The 18,470-nt window shown below is 42.4% G+C and overlaps 1 protein-coding gene across 6 annotated transcripts in view; it reads left to right on the top strand.

The window, feature by feature from the left end:
• MACROD2 (mono-ADP ribosylhydrolase 2) overlaps positions 1-18,470 on the top strand; it is a 2,991,260-nt gene that overhangs the window by 2,884,516 nt on the left and 88,274 nt on the right. For all 6 annotated transcript variants that reach the window (XM_069768762.1, XM_069768759.1, XM_069768757.1 and 3 more), the window contains exons 17-18: positions 8,158-8,217; positions 13,032-13,094. In XM_069768762.1, the coding sequence (XP_069624863.1) occupies positions 8,158-8,217; positions 13,032-13,094 (123 nt within the window). The remainder of the gene's footprint in view (positions 1-8,157; positions 8,218-13,031; positions 13,095-18,470) is intronic.

The raw sequence follows: 18,470 nt of genomic DNA, 5'->3' as shown, positions 1-18,470 counted from the left end.
TGATGGTTAAACTCACACAGGACAAGCTCTGGGAAGTGGGAACTCTGCTGACCGCAACCCCTAATCCTATCACACAACTAGAAATAGCCGTGGAGTGTACCTAACACGGCCTAGACGCCTCTTCACAGCCTAAGAGCTAACTAGCCCTAGAAATAGAAAATAAAGCCTACCTTGCCTCAGAGAAATTCCCCAAAGGAAAAGGCAGCCCCCCACATATATTGACTGTGAGTAAAGATGAAGTCACAAACACAGAAATGAAACAGATTTCAGCAAAGGGAGGCCAGACTTACTAAACAGACTGAGGATAGGAAAGGTAACTTTGCGGTCAGCACAAAAACTACAAAAGACCACGCAGAGTGTGCAAAAAGACCTCCGCACCGACTCACGGTGCGGAGGTGCCACTCTGCATCCCAGAGCTTCAGCTAGCAAGGCAAAATCATGATAACAAGCTGGACAAGAAAACAATGGACAAATAATTAACTAGCAGGAACTTAGCTTCTGCTGGAGTAGACAGGTCACCAGAAAGATCCAAGAGCGAACTGAACCAGTACAAGAACATTGACAGCTGGCATGGAGTAACGATCTGAGTGGAGTTAAATAGAGCAGCCAGCCAACGAATAAACTCCATCACCTGTGGAAGGAACCTCAGAAGCAGCAGCTCCACTCACAGCCACCAGAGGGAGTCCATGGACAGAACTCGCCGAAGTACCATTCATGACCACAGGAGGGAGTTCGATCACAGAATTCACAACAGTACCCCCCCTTGAGGAGGGGTCACCGAACCCTCACCAGAGCCCCCAGGCCGATCAGGACGAGCCAAATGAAAGGCAGGAACTAGATCTGCAGCATGAACATCAGAGGCAAAAACTCAGGAATTATCTTCCTGACCATAACCCTTCCACTTGACCTGGTACTGGAGTTTCCGTCTCGAAATACGAGAATCCAAAATCTTCTCCACCACATACTCCAACTCCCCCTCGGCCAACACCGGGGCAGGAGGATTAACGGAGGGAACCATAGGCGCCACGTATCTCCGCAATAACGACCTATGGAACACATTATGGATGGCAAAAGAAGCTGGAAGGGCCAAACGAAATGACACAGGATTGAGAACTTCAGAAATCTTATACGGACCAATGAAACGAGGCTTAAACTTAGGAGAGGAAACCTTCATAGGAACATGACAAGACGACAACCAAATCAAATCCCCAACACGAAGTCGGGGACCAACACAGCGCCGGCGGTTAGCAAAACGTTGAGCCTTCTCCTGGGACAATGTCAAATTGTCCACCACATGAGTCCAAATCTGCTGCAACCTGTCCACCACAGTATCCACACCAGGACAGTCCGAAGGCTCAACCTGCCCTGAAGAGAAGCGAGGATGGAAACCAGAATTGCAGAAAAAAGGCGAAACCAAAGTAGCCCAGCTGGCCCGATTATTAAGGGCGAACTCAGCCAAAGGCAAGAAGGACACCCAATCATCCTGATCAGCAGAAACAAAGCATCTCAGATATGTTTCCAAAGTCTGATTAGTTCGTTCGGTTTGGCCATTTGTCTGAGGATGGAAAGCCGAAGAAAAAGACAAATCAATGCCCATCTTAGCACAAAAGGACCGCCAAAACCTCTAAACAAACTGGGAACCTCTGTCCGAGACGATGTTCTCCGGAATGCCATGCAAACGAACCACATGCTGGAAAAACAATGGCACCAAATCAGAGGAGGAAGGCAATTTAGACAAGGGTACCAAATGGACCATCTTAGAAAAGCGATCACAAACCACCCAAATGACCGACATCCTTTGAGAGACAGGGAGCTCTGAAATAAAATCCATGGAAATATGCGTCCAGGGCCTCTTCGGGACCGGCAAGGGCAAAAGCAACCCACTGGCACGAGAACAGCAGGGCTTAGCCCGAGCACAAGTCCCACACGACTGCACAAAAGAACGCACATCCCGTGACAAAGAAGGCCACCAAAAGGATCTAGCCACCAAATCTCTGGTACCAAAGATTCCCGGATGACCCGCTAACACCGAACAATGAACCTCAGAGATAACTCTACTAGTCCATCTATCAGGGACAAACAGTTTCTCCGCTGGACAACGGTCAGGTCTATCAGCCTGAAATTTCTGCAGCACGCGCCGCAAATCAGGGGAGATGGCAGACAAAATTACCCCCTCTTTGAGAATACCCGCCGGCTCAGGAACACCCGGAGAGTCAGGCACAAAACTCCTTGACAGGGCATCAGCCTTCACATTCTTAGAGCCTGGAAGGTACGAAACCACAAAATCAAAACGGGAGAAAAAGAGCGACCATCGAGCCTGTCTAGGATTCAACCATTTGGCAGACTCGAGATAAGTTAAATTCTTGTGATCCGTCAAGACCACCACGCGATGCTTGGCTCCTTCAAGCCAATGTCGCCACTCCTCGAATGCCCACTTCATGGCCAACAACTCTCGATTGCCAACATCATAATTGCGCTCAGCAGGCGAACATTTTCTAGAAAAGAAGGCACATGGTTTCATCACCGAGCCATCAGAACTTCTTTGTGACAAAACAGCCCCTGCTCCAATCTCAGAAGCATCAACCTCGACCTGAAACGGGAGTGAAACATCTGGCTGACACAACACAGGGGCAGAAGAAAAACGACGCTTCAACTCCTGAAAAGCCTCTACAGCCGCAGAGGACCAACTGACCACATCAGCACCTTTCTTGGTCAAATCAGTCAACGGTTTAGCAACACTAGAAAAATTAGCGATGAAGCGACGGTAAAAATTAGCAAAGCCCAGAAACTTCTGCAGGCTCTTCACAGATATCGGCTGAGTCCAATCATAAATGGCCTGAACTTTAACAGGGTCCATCTCGATAGTAGAAGGGGAAAAAATGAAACCCAAAAATGAAACCTTCTGAACTCCAAAGAGACATTTCGACCCCTTCACAAACAAGGAATTCGCACGAAGGACCTGGAACACCATTCTGACCTGCTTCACATGAGACTCCCAATCATCCGAAAAGACCAAAATATCATCCAAATATACAATCATGAATCTATCCAGGTACTCTCGGAAGATGTCATGCATAAAGGACTGAAACACAGATGGAGCATTAGAAAGCCCGAATGGCATAACCAGGTACTCAAAATGGTCCTCGGGAGTATTAAATGCTGTTTTCCATTCATCGCCCTGTTTAATTCGCACAAGATTATACGCCCCTCGAAGATCTATCTTGGTGAACCAACTAGCCCCCTTAATCCGAGCAAACAAATCAGACAGCAGCGGCAAAGGGTACTGAAATTTGACTGTGATCTTATTAAGAAGGCGGTAATCAATACAAGGTCTCAAAGATCCATCCTTCTTGGCCACAATCTGGAATTTATATTTTATTTGGAGGGATGAATATACAGTAAGCATACAGACTTCTAATACACAAGTGTGAATGAGAAAGGGATTTTTCTACCACGATGGTATACGAGCTGCCGTTAGTTTAAGGATCGTGGTGGGAAAACCACCTTAACCCTGTATAATGTGCCTCTTACCTGATGGCGTGCATTGTACAGCTTGTGTGTCAGAAGTAAAACATTTGCTACATTAGAATACATAGAAGACATTTCTAAAAATTGTGGAAAGAAAAATTGACATCTTTAATTTTCTCTGCAGTGAGAAAGTCATATATTTAGGATATAATAGACAGGACATCCTCACTATTTTCTACTACTTTGCATTACACAACTTTTGAGAATCGTCTTCTAGTGACTGGTGAGCACAAAATGCCTTTATTGCAGGGGAGCTGGAGTGTTTCGGAATATAATACATATATCAGGTATGAAATCTTAGAGAACACAACACTTAAGATGCCAGAGTAAAGCTAGAAAAGAGCTCATTGCACCTTTCGAATGTTCATGGCTTTTTCAAAATTTACAGTAAAATTTTCACAGAAGGAAAATCCTTGAAATAAGAAAAGTTTTAGACCGCCAATCATCATTTTTGTTCTGGCAGATTTTGTGCCAAATTCAACAAAATGGGTGCACAATGCTTAATGAATTGGCAAAAATTGAAACATCGTACAATTGGGTGGAAATTGGATTAGTTTCAAAAAGCAAAATGGCTTCATCAGGTCTAAGAGTTCTATGTAGTAATGTATACAGTTTGCAAATTGGTAAACTGGTGAAAGATCTTTTTATAGGGTTTTTTCAAATGTATTCTATTAATTAGTTTTATTATGTTCTTCTTATTCTTGTTTCTAATGACATAATGCATATTGTGGCAATAGACCTAATTCTGTGGAACCCCAACGTTTTTGGAGAACTGATGTCTCTTGACTCCTATTTTGCAGTAGGAGCCAACAGCCACAGTGAGTTCATCACTGTCTCGACATCTCCTGTCCCAACTTTGATAAATTCCATTAATCTGCCAAAACGGCGTGTGAACTCCTTTAATTTAAAGCAAGAATATATACATTATGACCCTAAGGGGTGTAGCTATTATTTGGCGCCCCAGTGGCCCCTTAGACACATGTATCATAATACATGGCGCATTGTAGGTGGGGGGGTCTTGTGACGTATTTTACATTGTGAGACGGGGACTATAAAGCGTCACAAGTGTTGCCAAATGAAGAATAAAGAATTCTGTTCGTAATTTCGCTACCCTGCGTTATGAGACACAACACTCGTCTGCAGACAGAAAAGTATTTTTCCGAGCACGTTATTTAGATGCCTACCAGGTATTTGATCACAGAACATGAAGCTAAAACTGTTACTGAGCTTTAAATACACTGAGCCGATCCGCCATAAAGCCGGTCAGCCTTCTGTTGAGCTTCGTTTGCCTGCAGTCACAATGTTAATTGATATGATTGTGTTGGCGCTCTACATTCTGAATAACGTAGTAACTACTCCGTCAATCTCTATAAAGATGTTAAGTAGAGCTGGAAACTACACAAAACCAATGAAGCAAACGCAACAACCCTCAATCAATCCAGTTGGGTCAGATCTGGTTTTAACATAACTAAATCTATGGCCGTTTTTGCTGTTGTTTGGATATCCAGAAGACGTGGTGCTTTTAGTGACATCTATTCTGATTGCTCATGAATTAGATATCTATTAAAAGTCAACCCTTCATTAAATATTCATCCCCAAATAAAAAGACAGGCTACACTCGTGCCGGTGCTCTACTGCATCAGCGACATAATGGAGCTCTTTACATGGAGGTAGGGCATGGCAGCGAGCAGTTTTTGTGATTTTTAATAAATAATTTTATCTCCGTTATTGATATAGCATAATATGGTTGACAGCCGTTGCAAATTACTTTTGTGTAGTTCCTTAAACAAAGTATTATTTTTGCTTAGCACCAGACATTCGACGTTTTCGTTTAAGGACTGTCATATTTATTATTTATGTGTCAATTTTAGAATATTCTCTGGAGCAATGGATTTTTATTTTAATGTTTCCACAGCAGATTTTATGACAATACGATTGGATGCATAAGTCTAAAAATTTAACTTTCAATATTCAGTGAAATCAGCCCACAAAATGCATTCAGCCGCGCCAATGGATTATCAGTCATTTTTAAACTGTATATGATTGTTTTATTTGATTTTATTTATCGTATGTAATGGATTAAAGGTTATGGCTTTTATACTGTTTTATTTTTATTTTTTAGCTCTTTTGTTATGAATATTAAAGCTGTGCTTTATGCTCATTTTGTAGCTTCAGGTTTAATGGTCTGAATCTGCCATACATTGATGGATACCAGAGGCACAAAACAAATTCCATTGAGTCAAATTCTGTTGTGGTTTTGTGCTATTTTATTACAGGGTTATAAGGAACTTTTTATCCTATGTGGATAAGCACTTATCGGCAAGTAGTAGCTGTCTAACTGTGGGGAGTCACCTGTCAATCAATATGACGCTGCCAGTGATGCCTCATTGAAAAAGCAGAGCCAAAGAGAAGGAACTGCTCTGTTGATGTGACGTCACAGGAAGCAGGAGAGTTGCCACCAGGACTGTGACCACTCTAAGCTGGGAGAGATGGTCATAGGGCAGAACAGGCATGTAGTTGGCAAATACCTGCTGATGAAAGCTTAGTCCCATAGGGAAAAAAGTCTCTGATAAAACCTTAATGGCTCTGGACACTTTTGACAAAGAAAAAAAAGGTTTTCACATTTGTTAGTTGTTCCAATTTGCTAATAAAATTGCAGAGAACTCATCTGCAAACTGGAACTCTTTCACTTTTAGACCCCTGATATGCAATTTGTATCCTGGTCCAAATTTTAGATTTTCCTCACAGGAGTGTCTCTCCCAGTAATACAGGCTGGATGTGAGCACTGTGTATATCCAAAGTGATGAGGTTTTCATTACAATTTCTATCCTGCAATGTCATTTACATGTGCTCTCAGCATAGGCTTTGGACAGTCTGCTAAAAATTGCTCCTGCCACAGTGTAGGAGCTGCCTGTTTTGGCATGAACTAGTCTGTTCTGTAAATTGACCCAGTACATGTTGTATTTGGGGGGAGGTTGTGTACAGTCATTTGATATTATTGGATTATTGGCTTGGTGTGTTGTCCATTGAGTAGATGGACAACAAGCTGGCAAAACATACAGGTATCTGAACAAGCCCTAACACAGAGAGCTATCAGGAGCAGGAACTTTGCCGGATTTGTAACATTTTTGTAGATCACTCAGTTCAATAAAGGAGTCAGAACTGCAAAAGCAAAAGGGTAAAAAGTAAAATGAAAATATTTAGAAGATTCCATTTAGGACGCAAATGGACAATGAAAAAATAATGTGCTAATTTGTATATGTAATCTGCAAAGACTGGAGTTTGGGAGGGATTTTCAATTTAATGGAATTTAAAAAGTGCCCTCCCTTTGGTATTCACTGAAGTGAGATCTGGTACATTTATCCATAACTGCAGTGCTCAGGTACATTCTACCCTCTGTCTGCTCAACATATGGAACCCCATATCACACTTGTAATACAGTGTGATACGACCTCAGCAGGGGAAAGCACTGAAGTTTATGTGGACAACGGGTGATATGATGCTCACTGATTTAGAAAGCCTCTTTAGTGGCATGTTTTAAAATGGTTTTCTGGGGACAACAAATTTTTTTCTATATTTATTTAGCTTCAATGAGACAAGCAGTAATAATAAAAAAGAGGGAAATCTTCAAAAGAATAACACAGTCCAATTGAAGAAGCAGCTTGAATTTTTTCAGCCTCTATGCTAATTGCCTCTTTAGAGAGGAAGAGGACTAGAACTCTAGTGGAACCTATAGGAAGCAGCGATCCTAAAAGTCAATGTCGACCCTTTACGAGCTTTGTCACATGACTTAGGATAAAAGCCAAACCAGAATACCAGTTTGCAGACACTGTGTTTCATGGTGCTGCCCCTCGTTCGATCTGGTTTGGCTAGGTGAAAAATGTTACCCCTTGGATCCTTGTCAGACACCTCTCAACCAGCCAAACAAGATGTCACACTTTGTGCTGATGAGGGGCAGCACCCCAAAACACTGTCTGCAAATTGAGATTCTGGTTTGGCTTTTATCCTAAGTCATGTGACAAGGCTTGTTACCCCTTGGATCTAGGACAACCTCTTTACAAAATTAGTAACACAACACTTGAAGGGGTTATCCACTTTCACAAAAGGGGTTTCTAAATGATTGCATAGATGGAAAACAACAGTCATTGATAGTAATAACCCTTCTCAGGTCCAGCGCCGCTCTGGTTTCTGTGTTTTTGCTGCAGATGTGATATCGTGACTTCAACAGCCACCAAGCTCAGTTATTGGCTGCAGTAGTGAGTGAAGGTGTATGACAACACCACTGCAGCCAAACACAGAGAGAGAGCTGATGCTGGATTCAGGAAAGGCGAATACGGTCTGTGTTTGTTGTTTTACAGCAATGTAATCATTTGGGCACCACTGGAAAACCACTTTGAGTTGAACACCTACTGCCAAGTTTACCCCATCAGTTGCAAATGATCAGGGGAAGAGGGGACTCTTTAAAAGATTTGAACAATATATTCCAACAATGCTAATAGCCATGCCAGGTCTGCGAATAGGAGATGTCTCTACAATTGCTGATTACACATCCTAGTTTATTAGCATTTCTATCATGAAGGGCTTTGAAATGTAAGATCTTGGTATAATATGTATTACTTTTGCTCCTAGGACAACCTGAAGGCCAATTACACACTAATGCAGATGTGGATATGGCAGAACCATCTCAAGGTAAAATGAATACATATTTCACTGAGTATAGTTACTATTTCTATATATTTATTGGCATACAGAAATGTGAGGCATCGCTCACCTTGTTACACTTTCTAATGTGGCAGTGCCTGCTTTTGATATAATGAGGGCGCCTGCCATCTACACACTGATGTATGCTGCAGGCAAGGTTGACTAAAATGAATTTTCAGTGCGCTGAGGGTGGATGACTGTCAGATCAAAAAGTGACTAACTTAAAATTTACATTGAAATTTGACGACTATAAATATAGATAGGAATATTGGTGATATGATATCATTAATGCTAAGAATGAGTGGCAAAGCTTGGCAATAAGGTTGGGTGCCCATGATCAGGAACTAGCAGCACTTTGGATGCAGCGTATTTTTGCTGCATTTTATTCACGCAGGTGAATCCGCATGTGTTAACTGAAGCTTTTGGATTTACCGCATCCAATACATTGGAGATTTCATTCTGCGGATCTGAAAGACGCAATACATGTCCATCTCCCGCGGGGGATCCGAAGATGCACAGTGGACATGGGATTTCTAGAAATCCCATCCACTATGCTGTAACATCTGGACGCTGTGTTTTTGACGCTACATAAATAAGCAGCATCAAAACCACAGCAAATTCTGAACGTGGGAACGTACCCTGAATGGCTTAAAGGGAATCTGACAGCTGATACATCCTTTCAAAATCACAGACACCATGTATCAGGCACTGGCTGAGAAGAACATACGGTACTTTAAAAGCCACCGGTAACTCAGCTGCACGAGAGAGTAGTCGAACAGGTGAGCCCTTGTTGGCTTCTTCCCTCCCAATCCTCTGGATTGAAAGGTATTTCCTTGCATGTACTGGGAAGCCGCTGGGAACCCATGTGCCTGACTAGTCTCCTGTTCAGTTCGGTCTCAATGGCTATGTTTTTCTTTGAAATGTTGCAGCATTTTATTGTCGCATATACCTGGCTGAGATCATATAGTCAGTGCCTGATAACTGCTTACTATGGTTCTCTTTAACTGTTTTTTTTCAGATGCAGGTACAAAATCCAGCTTCCACACATAAAGACACAAACATTTTCAATCTTTTTTTTTTAATGCATCCAATAAAATCCAGACTACGGGTATATTCAGACGCGTTTCAAACCTCTTCAGGAGCTGTATTTTGTCTTCACGTGTGAAAGCAGGATTGTGTACCTTTTAATCTCTGCAGTGCTATCCTGTACTTCTGTGTGACCTCCCAATCATATACGGTAAACTGGGATTTTTTTTTTTTTTTTTTGTGTTTGTCCATTTGTGATTTGTTATATTTTTTCTTATTGATTCCAAATTGAACTGATAATACCTGCAGAAATACATCAGCACACATTGTAGGAATCTGTGAGAGCAGTAAGGATAGGCCATGTGGGTTTTTGTTTAGTGGGCTCCTTTAGGTGAATGAAGGGAGTCTCTTGGTCTTTTTCTGTTGGCCTTTCACCTTCCCAAAAGGATTTTTATCACACACTGCTCCAGTTAAGACCTGGTACTGATATTTTAACGTTTAATTAGTTTATTTCTGTTTTTCTACTTAAAACTTAAAGGAGTTGTCTAGTTTTTTTTTTTACGATCCTGATAGATCATCCGTTTAAGATCAATGTGTTTCCACCATCCATCACTGCCAGTAATCAGTGGTTGTCACTTCTAGTGCTTGAAGAATGTAAAAGGTATAAGGAGCTAAACCGCTCTGTAGTGATTAGTGTCCACTGCTGAAGATGGCAGATCATCTATTATCTACAATAGAAGCTGTGGCCACTAAACAGTGTACGAGACCCCACCGATCTTAGGCCCCTTTCACACTTCTGTCGGCAGTGTCCTGTCCTAATGCGTCAGGAAGACGTACCGACAGATGTTTATAAAATAGTGTTAAAACGCACGCAACGCATCCAGTGTTATGACGGATGTGTCGCCTGAGTTTTTCTAGTGTATAGTGCAGATGTGGGATTTCGTATTCTGAGAGAGAGAGAGAGACTTTTCCCCGGGTTGGAATATGTTTCCAGGTATGCTCAGATGTAAAAAGTGCATCCGTCAATTCCTGCGTTTCACAGTGTGCGCAGGATCCAGTGTCTATAGGCTCCCATTCTGTGGAACGTCGTATGCCACAGGAGGCGTCGGGGAACGTTTTTCCACTGCAGAAAAAAAAAACGTTTTATGGAACGTCTTTTGGAAAAGACGGGCCGTCAAATTCTGCAGGATCCAGTGCACGACGGACGAAACGTGTGGCCATCCGTCGCGATACGTCGCTAATACATGTCTATCAGAAAATGCAGGATCCTGCAAATTTTTTTGCAGGATCCTGTTTTCTCTAAAAACTACGTATCTCGACGGGACTACAAAGACGGAAGTGTGAAAGAGGCCTAAGGTTTCTTTCACACTTCCGTCTTCCGAATCTGCACATGATCCGTCAAGACATTGAAATGACGGATCTGTGCAGATTGTGGAAAACGTGTGCACTGGGCCTGTCTTTCTGACGGACCCGTCGAGGCCATGTGCACCTGTTGTGTATGTGTTTTCGCAGCGGTTTTCTGCTGCGAAAACGCATACACAACACAAACCAGGTTAAAAAAAAAAAAATCGCAGTATTCTCACTTACCGAAGTCCCGCGCAGCGTCACCGATGCTCCCGGCAGCCAGCGTACCTAATACTACATTGCGAAATCTCGCGAGAAGTCGCCTGACAGAGACATCCTTATAGACTGTATTAGATCTATTTTTACCAACAGAACGAATTTATGTGGGTCAGAATTTCCCAATTTGGTATCATGGTTAAAGCAACTATTATTATATTGGAGGATAAATTGGGAAACCATCTCCTGTGTTGTGGCAGATTCTTCTTTACAATTTTTTCTTGTATAGGTTGTGATTGTAGGCCTGTTAGTGTAGGCTATGTTTCATGACAAATTATTTTTTACTAGTCTTAAAGGACTACAAGTCTCTTCACTCAATGTGGTTGTGTGCTGTGAGGAGTCTCCGATGCTGGCTCGAGGAGTAGGGTGGTCATGTGACTGCAAGTAAGTGATTTGCATACTTCTGGCCACATTCCAACTAGACGTGCCCAGCTTTGCTCAGTTGAGTGAAGTAGTGTATGTCTAGTTGGCACATAATCTCATGTGTGCAAATTGCATAATTGTCACTTGCCACCGAAGAGTTCACAGTAAAGTTCGCTGTCCGTACCGAACACCTACTGTTTGGGTATGGACACCGATTACGGACTTTACCAGTAAGTCCGTGTTACTGTTCAGATTCGGCTGCCCAAACACCAGGTGTTTGTCACGCTGTCATGTGCATGACAGCGCGGCAAACACCGCTTTTGATCGATGGTGAAATCATCCCTGTCGGTCACAGATCCATGGTTCCCACGCTGTCAAAAAACAGCTGTTATCGGAGGTATAAAGTTTACCTCTGGTCACTAGTGTCAGCGGATGGGACTACAGCTCCCATCATCTGACACCTGCTGCCACTAATGTCAGCGAGAGCAGTAGCAGCTGATGGATGTATTCATTAGCCAGCTCCTTACATAAATTTAAAAAAGTGGCGTGGGTTCCCCTGTATTTTTGATAACCAGCTAGTGCCTGCAAACCTCAGCTGTCAGCTTCAACAAGGCTTATTATCAAGAACAGAGTGGTCCCCACGCTGTTTTTTAAAATTATTTAAATAAACAATTTAAATAAAACAGCGGGGGTCCCCCCCATTTTTGACAACCAGCCTTGCTAAAGCAGACAGCCGGGGGTTGGTATTCTCAGGCTGGTAAGGGGCCATGCATATTGGCCCCCTCCAGCCTAAAAATAGCAGCCTGCAGCTTCCCAGAAAAGGCACATCTATTAGATGCGCCAATTCTGGCGCTTTGCCTGGCTTTTTCCTACTTGCCCCGTAGTGGAAGTGGAGTTAATATTTGTGGGGTTGATGAGAGCTTTGTATTTTCAGGTGACATCAAGCCCACGGATTACTAATGGAGAAGTGTCTATGAGACACCTATCCATTACAAATCCTATAGTTATAAGGTAAAGATGTGCATGACTTTGTGGCATACATTGGATGTTCGGGGGCCCCCATTCAAGTGAATGGGTCCAAGTTCGGGGTCTGGGTACTGTTCTGGTACCCAAACCCAAACAAGGCTTCAGTTATATAGAGTGAAGGAGCTGTAAAAGCTGGGTGCTGCAACCTTTGAGTATTATAGTGAGTTTTCCTAGCATTAAACGACAGCTAATCAATAAATATTTTCCAATTGGTGATCGTTTAATAGCCTCTTTACACTCTCTTTAGATGCTCACTGAGCATTCTATAATAGATCATTCAATGCTCGTAGGCTGTACAGCAGCATGAATACTTTTTACACAGGATAATTTGCTGCTGAGGACAATGATCTTTTGTGCAGTAGAAAAGATCATTTTACCCGACAAAAGAGTGTTTTGCTAATTCGTCAGGTGATCAGCAGCCGGTTTAGACTGCTCATTTGTCATTAAAGAGTGTCTACGATAATCGCGTGGTGTAAGTTGACCTTTGAGTAAAATTTCTGCACCATTTCTGCATCTCTTGGAAGGAAAAGCGCAGCTGTAAAAACATACATTTTTGGTGCATTTTTGCCCTGGTTGATATGAGTGAAGTCAATGGTAAAAAACACACAGAAAATTGACATGCTGCGGATTACTTTCTGCACTAAATCTGCAAGCTAAAAATACTCAACGTGTGCATGTTGCTTACTGTATAAGGACCTGGTTACTATGTAACATGACAGACACCAAGTTTGGAGGATTCCAAGTATAAAATCTTTTCACTTTCACAGACCAAGAAATTTCAATGGAGAACGACAATAGAAATGAAGAAGAAATGAACATTGAATCACAAGGTATTCCACGTTAAAGTATATTTTATATTATATATTTAGTTTTGTCTAAACATTGATTTCCTATTATAGATCCAAATGTAGAAACTGTATGATCACCACATACTCATTAGAACAGGGGTCTCAAATCTCCTTCTTGTTCCTCCTGTCCAACATTCATAGTCTGAGTGGTGACTGCTATCTCTGGATCGGCCTCGGGTCGGCCTTGGGTTCTGCAGCCATGAACTGAACAGCCTTTTATTTGCCTATGACACTAGAGTTCAGTTCAAACATAGTGGTTTGACGTGTCAGATGTGTGAAACCAGCCTTAGGGAATGTTTACGTGTTAAGTATTTGCTACACATTTTTCTGCATTAAAAACATGTCTGTTGGCAGGAGAAAACACTGCATAAAAAACATAAATATTTAATGTATTTTTTTCCCTTTTGTGAGTATAACTTAACTTGTGTAATTGCTATAATTTTATGAGAGAAATGCTTCATTTTCTGGAAGGATTTCAAGGGTGCCAACACATTCGGCTATGACTGCATATCATCATTCATCATCGCAATATTAATTTGGAGATGTTGGCTGCAACTGCCTAGTGACATAAGACAATGCGCTACATTCGCCACTTCGTAACCGCTCTGAAAATATGACTCTTGTATCTGTCATGTCTGTGGTGTTCATAAAAACCCAATATTTATCATTTGCAAAGGAGATCAAAGAAGCTTAACCCCTTCACCCCAAAACCTGTTTTCACCTAAGTGACAGGGCCAATTTTTACAATTCTGACCATTGTCACTTTATGAGGTTATAACTCTGAAACGCTTCAACGGATCCTGGTGATTCTGACTCTGTTTTCTCGTGACATATTGTACTTCATGATAGTGGTAAAACTTCTTCGATATGACTTGCATTTATTTGTGAAAAAAACAAAAATTTGTCGGAAATTATGAAAATTTAGCAATTTTCAAACTCTTAGTTTTTATGCCCTTAAATTAGAGAGTTATATCACATAATATAGTTAATAAACAACATTTTTCACATGTCTGCTTTACATCAGCACAATTTTGGAAACATTTTTTTTTGTTAGGACGTTATAAGGGTTAAAAGTTGACCAGCGATTTCTCATTTTTGCAACAAAATTTGCAAAACCATTTTTTTACGGACCACCTCACACTTGAAGTGACTTTGAGGGGTCTATATGACAGAAAATGCCCAAAAGTGACACCATTCTAAAAACTGCACCCCTCAAGGTACTCAAAACCACATTCAAAAAGTTTATTAACCCTTCAGGTGCTTCACAGGAATTTTTTGAATGTTTAAAAAAATTGAATATTTAACTTTTTTTTCACAAAATTTTTACTTCAGGTCCAATTTGTTTCATTTTACCAAGGGTAACAGGAGAAATTGGACCACAAAAGTCGTTGTACAATTTGTCCTGAGTACGCCGATACCCCATATATGGGGGTAAACCACTGTTTGGGCACATGGCAGAGCTCGGAAGGGAAGGAGCGCTATTTGACTTTTCAATGCAAGATTTGCTGGAATTGAGATCGGAGCCCATGTCACGATTGGAGAGCCCCTGATGTGCCTAAACAGTGGAAACCCCCACAGGTGACACCATTTTGGAAAGTAGATCCCCTAAGGAACTAATCTAGATGTGTGGTGAGCACTTTGAACCTCCAAGTGCTTCACAGAAGTTTATAATGTAGAGCCGTAAAAAAAAATTTTTTTATTAATTTTCACAAAAAATGATCTTTTTGCCCCAAATTTTTTATTTTCCCAAGGGTAAAAGGATAAATTGGACCCCAAAAGTTGTTGTGCAATTTGTCCTGAGTACGTCGATACTTCATATATGGGGATAAACCACTGTTTGAGCGCATGGCAGAGCTCGGAAGGGAAGGAGTGCCATTTGACTTTTCAATGCAAAATTGGCTGGAATTGAGATCGGACGCCATGTCGCATTTGGAGAGCCCCTGACGTGCCTTAACAGTGGAAACCCCCCACAAGTGACCCCATTTTGGAAAGAAGACCCCCTAAGGAACTTATCTAGATGTGTGGTGAGCACTTTTAACCCCCAATTGTTTCACTAAAGTTTAGAATGTAGCATTGTGAAAATTAAAAAATCATTTTTTCTTTCCACAAAATGATGTTTTAGCCCGCAATTTTTTTTCCCCAAGGGTAACAGGAGAAATTGGACCACAAATGTTATTGTCCAATTTGTCCTGAGTACGCTGATACCCCATATGTTGGGGGGAACCACTGTTTGGGTGCACGGCAGAGCTCGAAAGGGAAGGAGCGCCATTTGAAATGCAGACTTGGATGGATTGGTCTGCAGGCGTCATGTTGCATTTGCAGAGCCCCTGATGTACATAAACAGTAGAAACCCCCCACAAGTGACCCCATATTGGAAACTAGACCCCCAAAGGAACTTATCTAGATGTGTTGTGAGAGCTTTGAACCAACAAGTGTTTCACTACAGTTTATAACGCAGAGCCGTGAAAATAAAAAATATTTTTTTTTCCACGAAAATGATATTTTATCCCCTATGTTTTTATTTTCCCAAGGGTACCAGGACAAATTGGACCCTAAAAGTTGTTGTCCAACTTGTCCTGAGAACGCTGATACCCCATATGTTGGGGGGAACCACTGTTTGGGCACACAGGAGAACTCGGAAGGGAAGGAGCCCTGTTTTACTTTTTCAAAGCAGAATTGGCTGGAATTGAGATCGGACGCCATGTCGCGTTTGGAGAGCCCCTGATGTGCCTAAACAGTGGAAACCCCCAATTATAACTGAAACCCTAACCCTAACCCTAACCCTAGCCCTAACCCTAGCCCTAGCCCTAGCCCTAGCCCTAACCCTAGCCCTAACCCTAGCCCTAACCCTAGCCCTAGCCCTAACCCTAGCACTAATGGGAAAATGGAAATAAATACATTTTTTTACATTTTATTATTTTTCCCTAACTAAGGGGGTGATGAAGGGGGGTTTGATTTACTTTTATAGCGTTTTTTTGGCGGATTTTTATGATTGGCAGCTGTCACACACTAAAAGACGCTTTTTATTGCAAAAAATAGTTTTTGCATCACCACATTTTGAGAGCTATAATTTATCCATATTTTGGCCCACAGAGTCATATGAGGTCTTGTTTTTTGCGGGACGAGTTGACGTTTTTATTGGTAACATATTCGGGCAGATGACATTTTTTGATCGCTTTTTATTCCGATTTTTGGGAGGCGGAATGAACAAAAACCAGCTATTCATGAATTTCTTTTGGGGGAGGCGTTTATACCGTTCCACGTGTGGTAAAATGGATAAAGCAGTTTTATTCTTCGGGTCAGTACGATTACAGCGATACCTCATTTATGTAATTTTTTTTATGTTTTGGCGCTTTTACACAATAAAAACTATTTTATATAAAAAAATAATTGTTTTTGCATCGCATTATTCTGAGAGCTATAACTTTTTTATTTTTCTGCTGATGATGCTGTATGGCGGCTTTTTTTTTGCGGGACAAGATGACGTTTTCAGCGGTACCATGGTTATTTATATCCGTCGTTTTGATTGCGTGTTATTCCACTTTTTGTTCGCCTGTATGATAATAAAGCGTTGTTTTTTGCCTTGTTTTTTTTTTTTTTTTTTGCGGTGTTCACTGAAGGGGTTAACTAGTGGGATAGTTTTATAGAGCGGGTCGTTACGGACGCGGTGATACCAAATATGTGTACATTTATTTATTTATTTATTTTTACATAAATAAATGAATTTATTGGGAAATGTTTTTTTTTTTTTTTATTTGGGGATTTTTTTTTATTTTTTTTTACACATTCTATTTTTTTTTTTTTTTACTTTCTAACATTGTCCCAGGGTGGGACATCTCTGTATTAGATCAGATCGTTGATCTGACACTGTGCATTGCACAGTGTCAGATCAACGATCTGACAGGCAGCTTACCTGGCTTTCCAGCGCCTGCTCTCAGCAGGCGCCGGCTAGCCAGGTCACTTCAAGACCCGGAAGGAGTCCGGCGGCCATCTTGGATCCGGGGACTCCTTCCGGGTCACCGGAGCAACGCGATCTCATTGCGTTGCTCCGGTGGGAGAGCGCAGGGAGCCCCCGTCCCTGCGCGATCCCCCTCTATGCCGCTGTCACTACTGACAGCGGCATCAGAGGGGTTAAATGCCCGCGAGCGGCGATAGCGCCGATCGTGGGCATTGCTGCGGGGTGTCAGCTGTCATATACAGCTGACACCCGCACCCGATCACCGCGGCGCTCAGCGCGAGACCGCGGTGATCGGTGCGCCGTACTAGTACTGCTGCTGGCACTAATGCAGTGCCGGCAGCGCAGTACTAGTACGGCGCGTGTCGCGAAGGGGTTAAAGTCGTCAGCCTGCCGGTTCTGGTTACGCTGAGGATAAAGGTACCGTCACATTAAGCGACGCTGCAGCGATATAGACAACGATGCCGATCGCTGCAGCGTCGCTGTTTAGTCGTTGTGTGGTCGCTGGAGAGCTGTCACACAGACCGCTCTCCAGCGACCAACGATGCCGAGGTCCCCGGGTAACCAGGGTAAATATCGGGTTACTAAGCGCGGCCCTGCGCTTAGTAACCCGATGTTTACCCTGGTTACCAGTGAAGACATCACTGGATCGGCGTCACACACGCCGATTCAGCGATGTCGGCGGGTGATCCAGCGACGAAATAAGGTTCTGGCCTTCTAGCTCCGACCAACAGTGTCACAGCAGGATCCTGATCGCTGCTACTTCTCAAACACAACGATATCGCTATCCAGGACGCTGCAACGTCACGGATCGCTATCGTTATCGTTGTTAAGTTGTTCAGTGTGAAGGTACCTTAAAGGTGATACGTTATCTCTACCAGACATAAATCTGTCACATTCCCCATTCTTCTGCAAGCTGATGAAGATAGGTGTCTGCTATCCATCTGATACCAACTTTACTTGTTTGCAGGAAGGGGCGTTACATAGTCTCAGCCAAGATAAGGGTCATGTGGAGATCATAGAGCTAGATTTTTCTCAATTTACTCCATGCTTCAAGGGTAATATGAGAACTTTATAGATTTTACAATTATATCCAGGTACAGACTGGGGCTGAAAGGCAGTCATGGCATTTGAAATCACACAGGCCCATGTTGTCCCCGTCCCCATGAACCAGATGGGATATATTACTAATATTACCTTGGATGGAGGAAAGGAAGATTTTCTGCAAGACCAATATTTCTAGTGATACCCATGGCCTGCTGGGGTAAGTGACTGAGTCAGCGACTTTGTGCTCCATCACAACTCTTAACAGTATGGGTATCTTGAGAACACCGATTCTGTTAACAACATAGCAGACAAGGCAGCCCATCCCCAGACAGGCCCTTCTGGCATTTGCCAGAATT

This window comes from Ranitomeya imitator, chromosome 5 (assembly GCF_032444005.1).
Source record: "Ranitomeya imitator isolate aRanImi1 chromosome 5, aRanImi1.pri, whole genome shotgun sequence".
In the NCBI taxonomy this organism is placed as follows: Eukaryota; Metazoa; Chordata; class Amphibia; order Anura; family Dendrobatidae; genus Ranitomeya; species Ranitomeya imitator.
The sequence above is the reverse complement of the archived record's forward strand: the minus strand, read 5'-3'. Positions and strand labels throughout refer to the sequence as shown.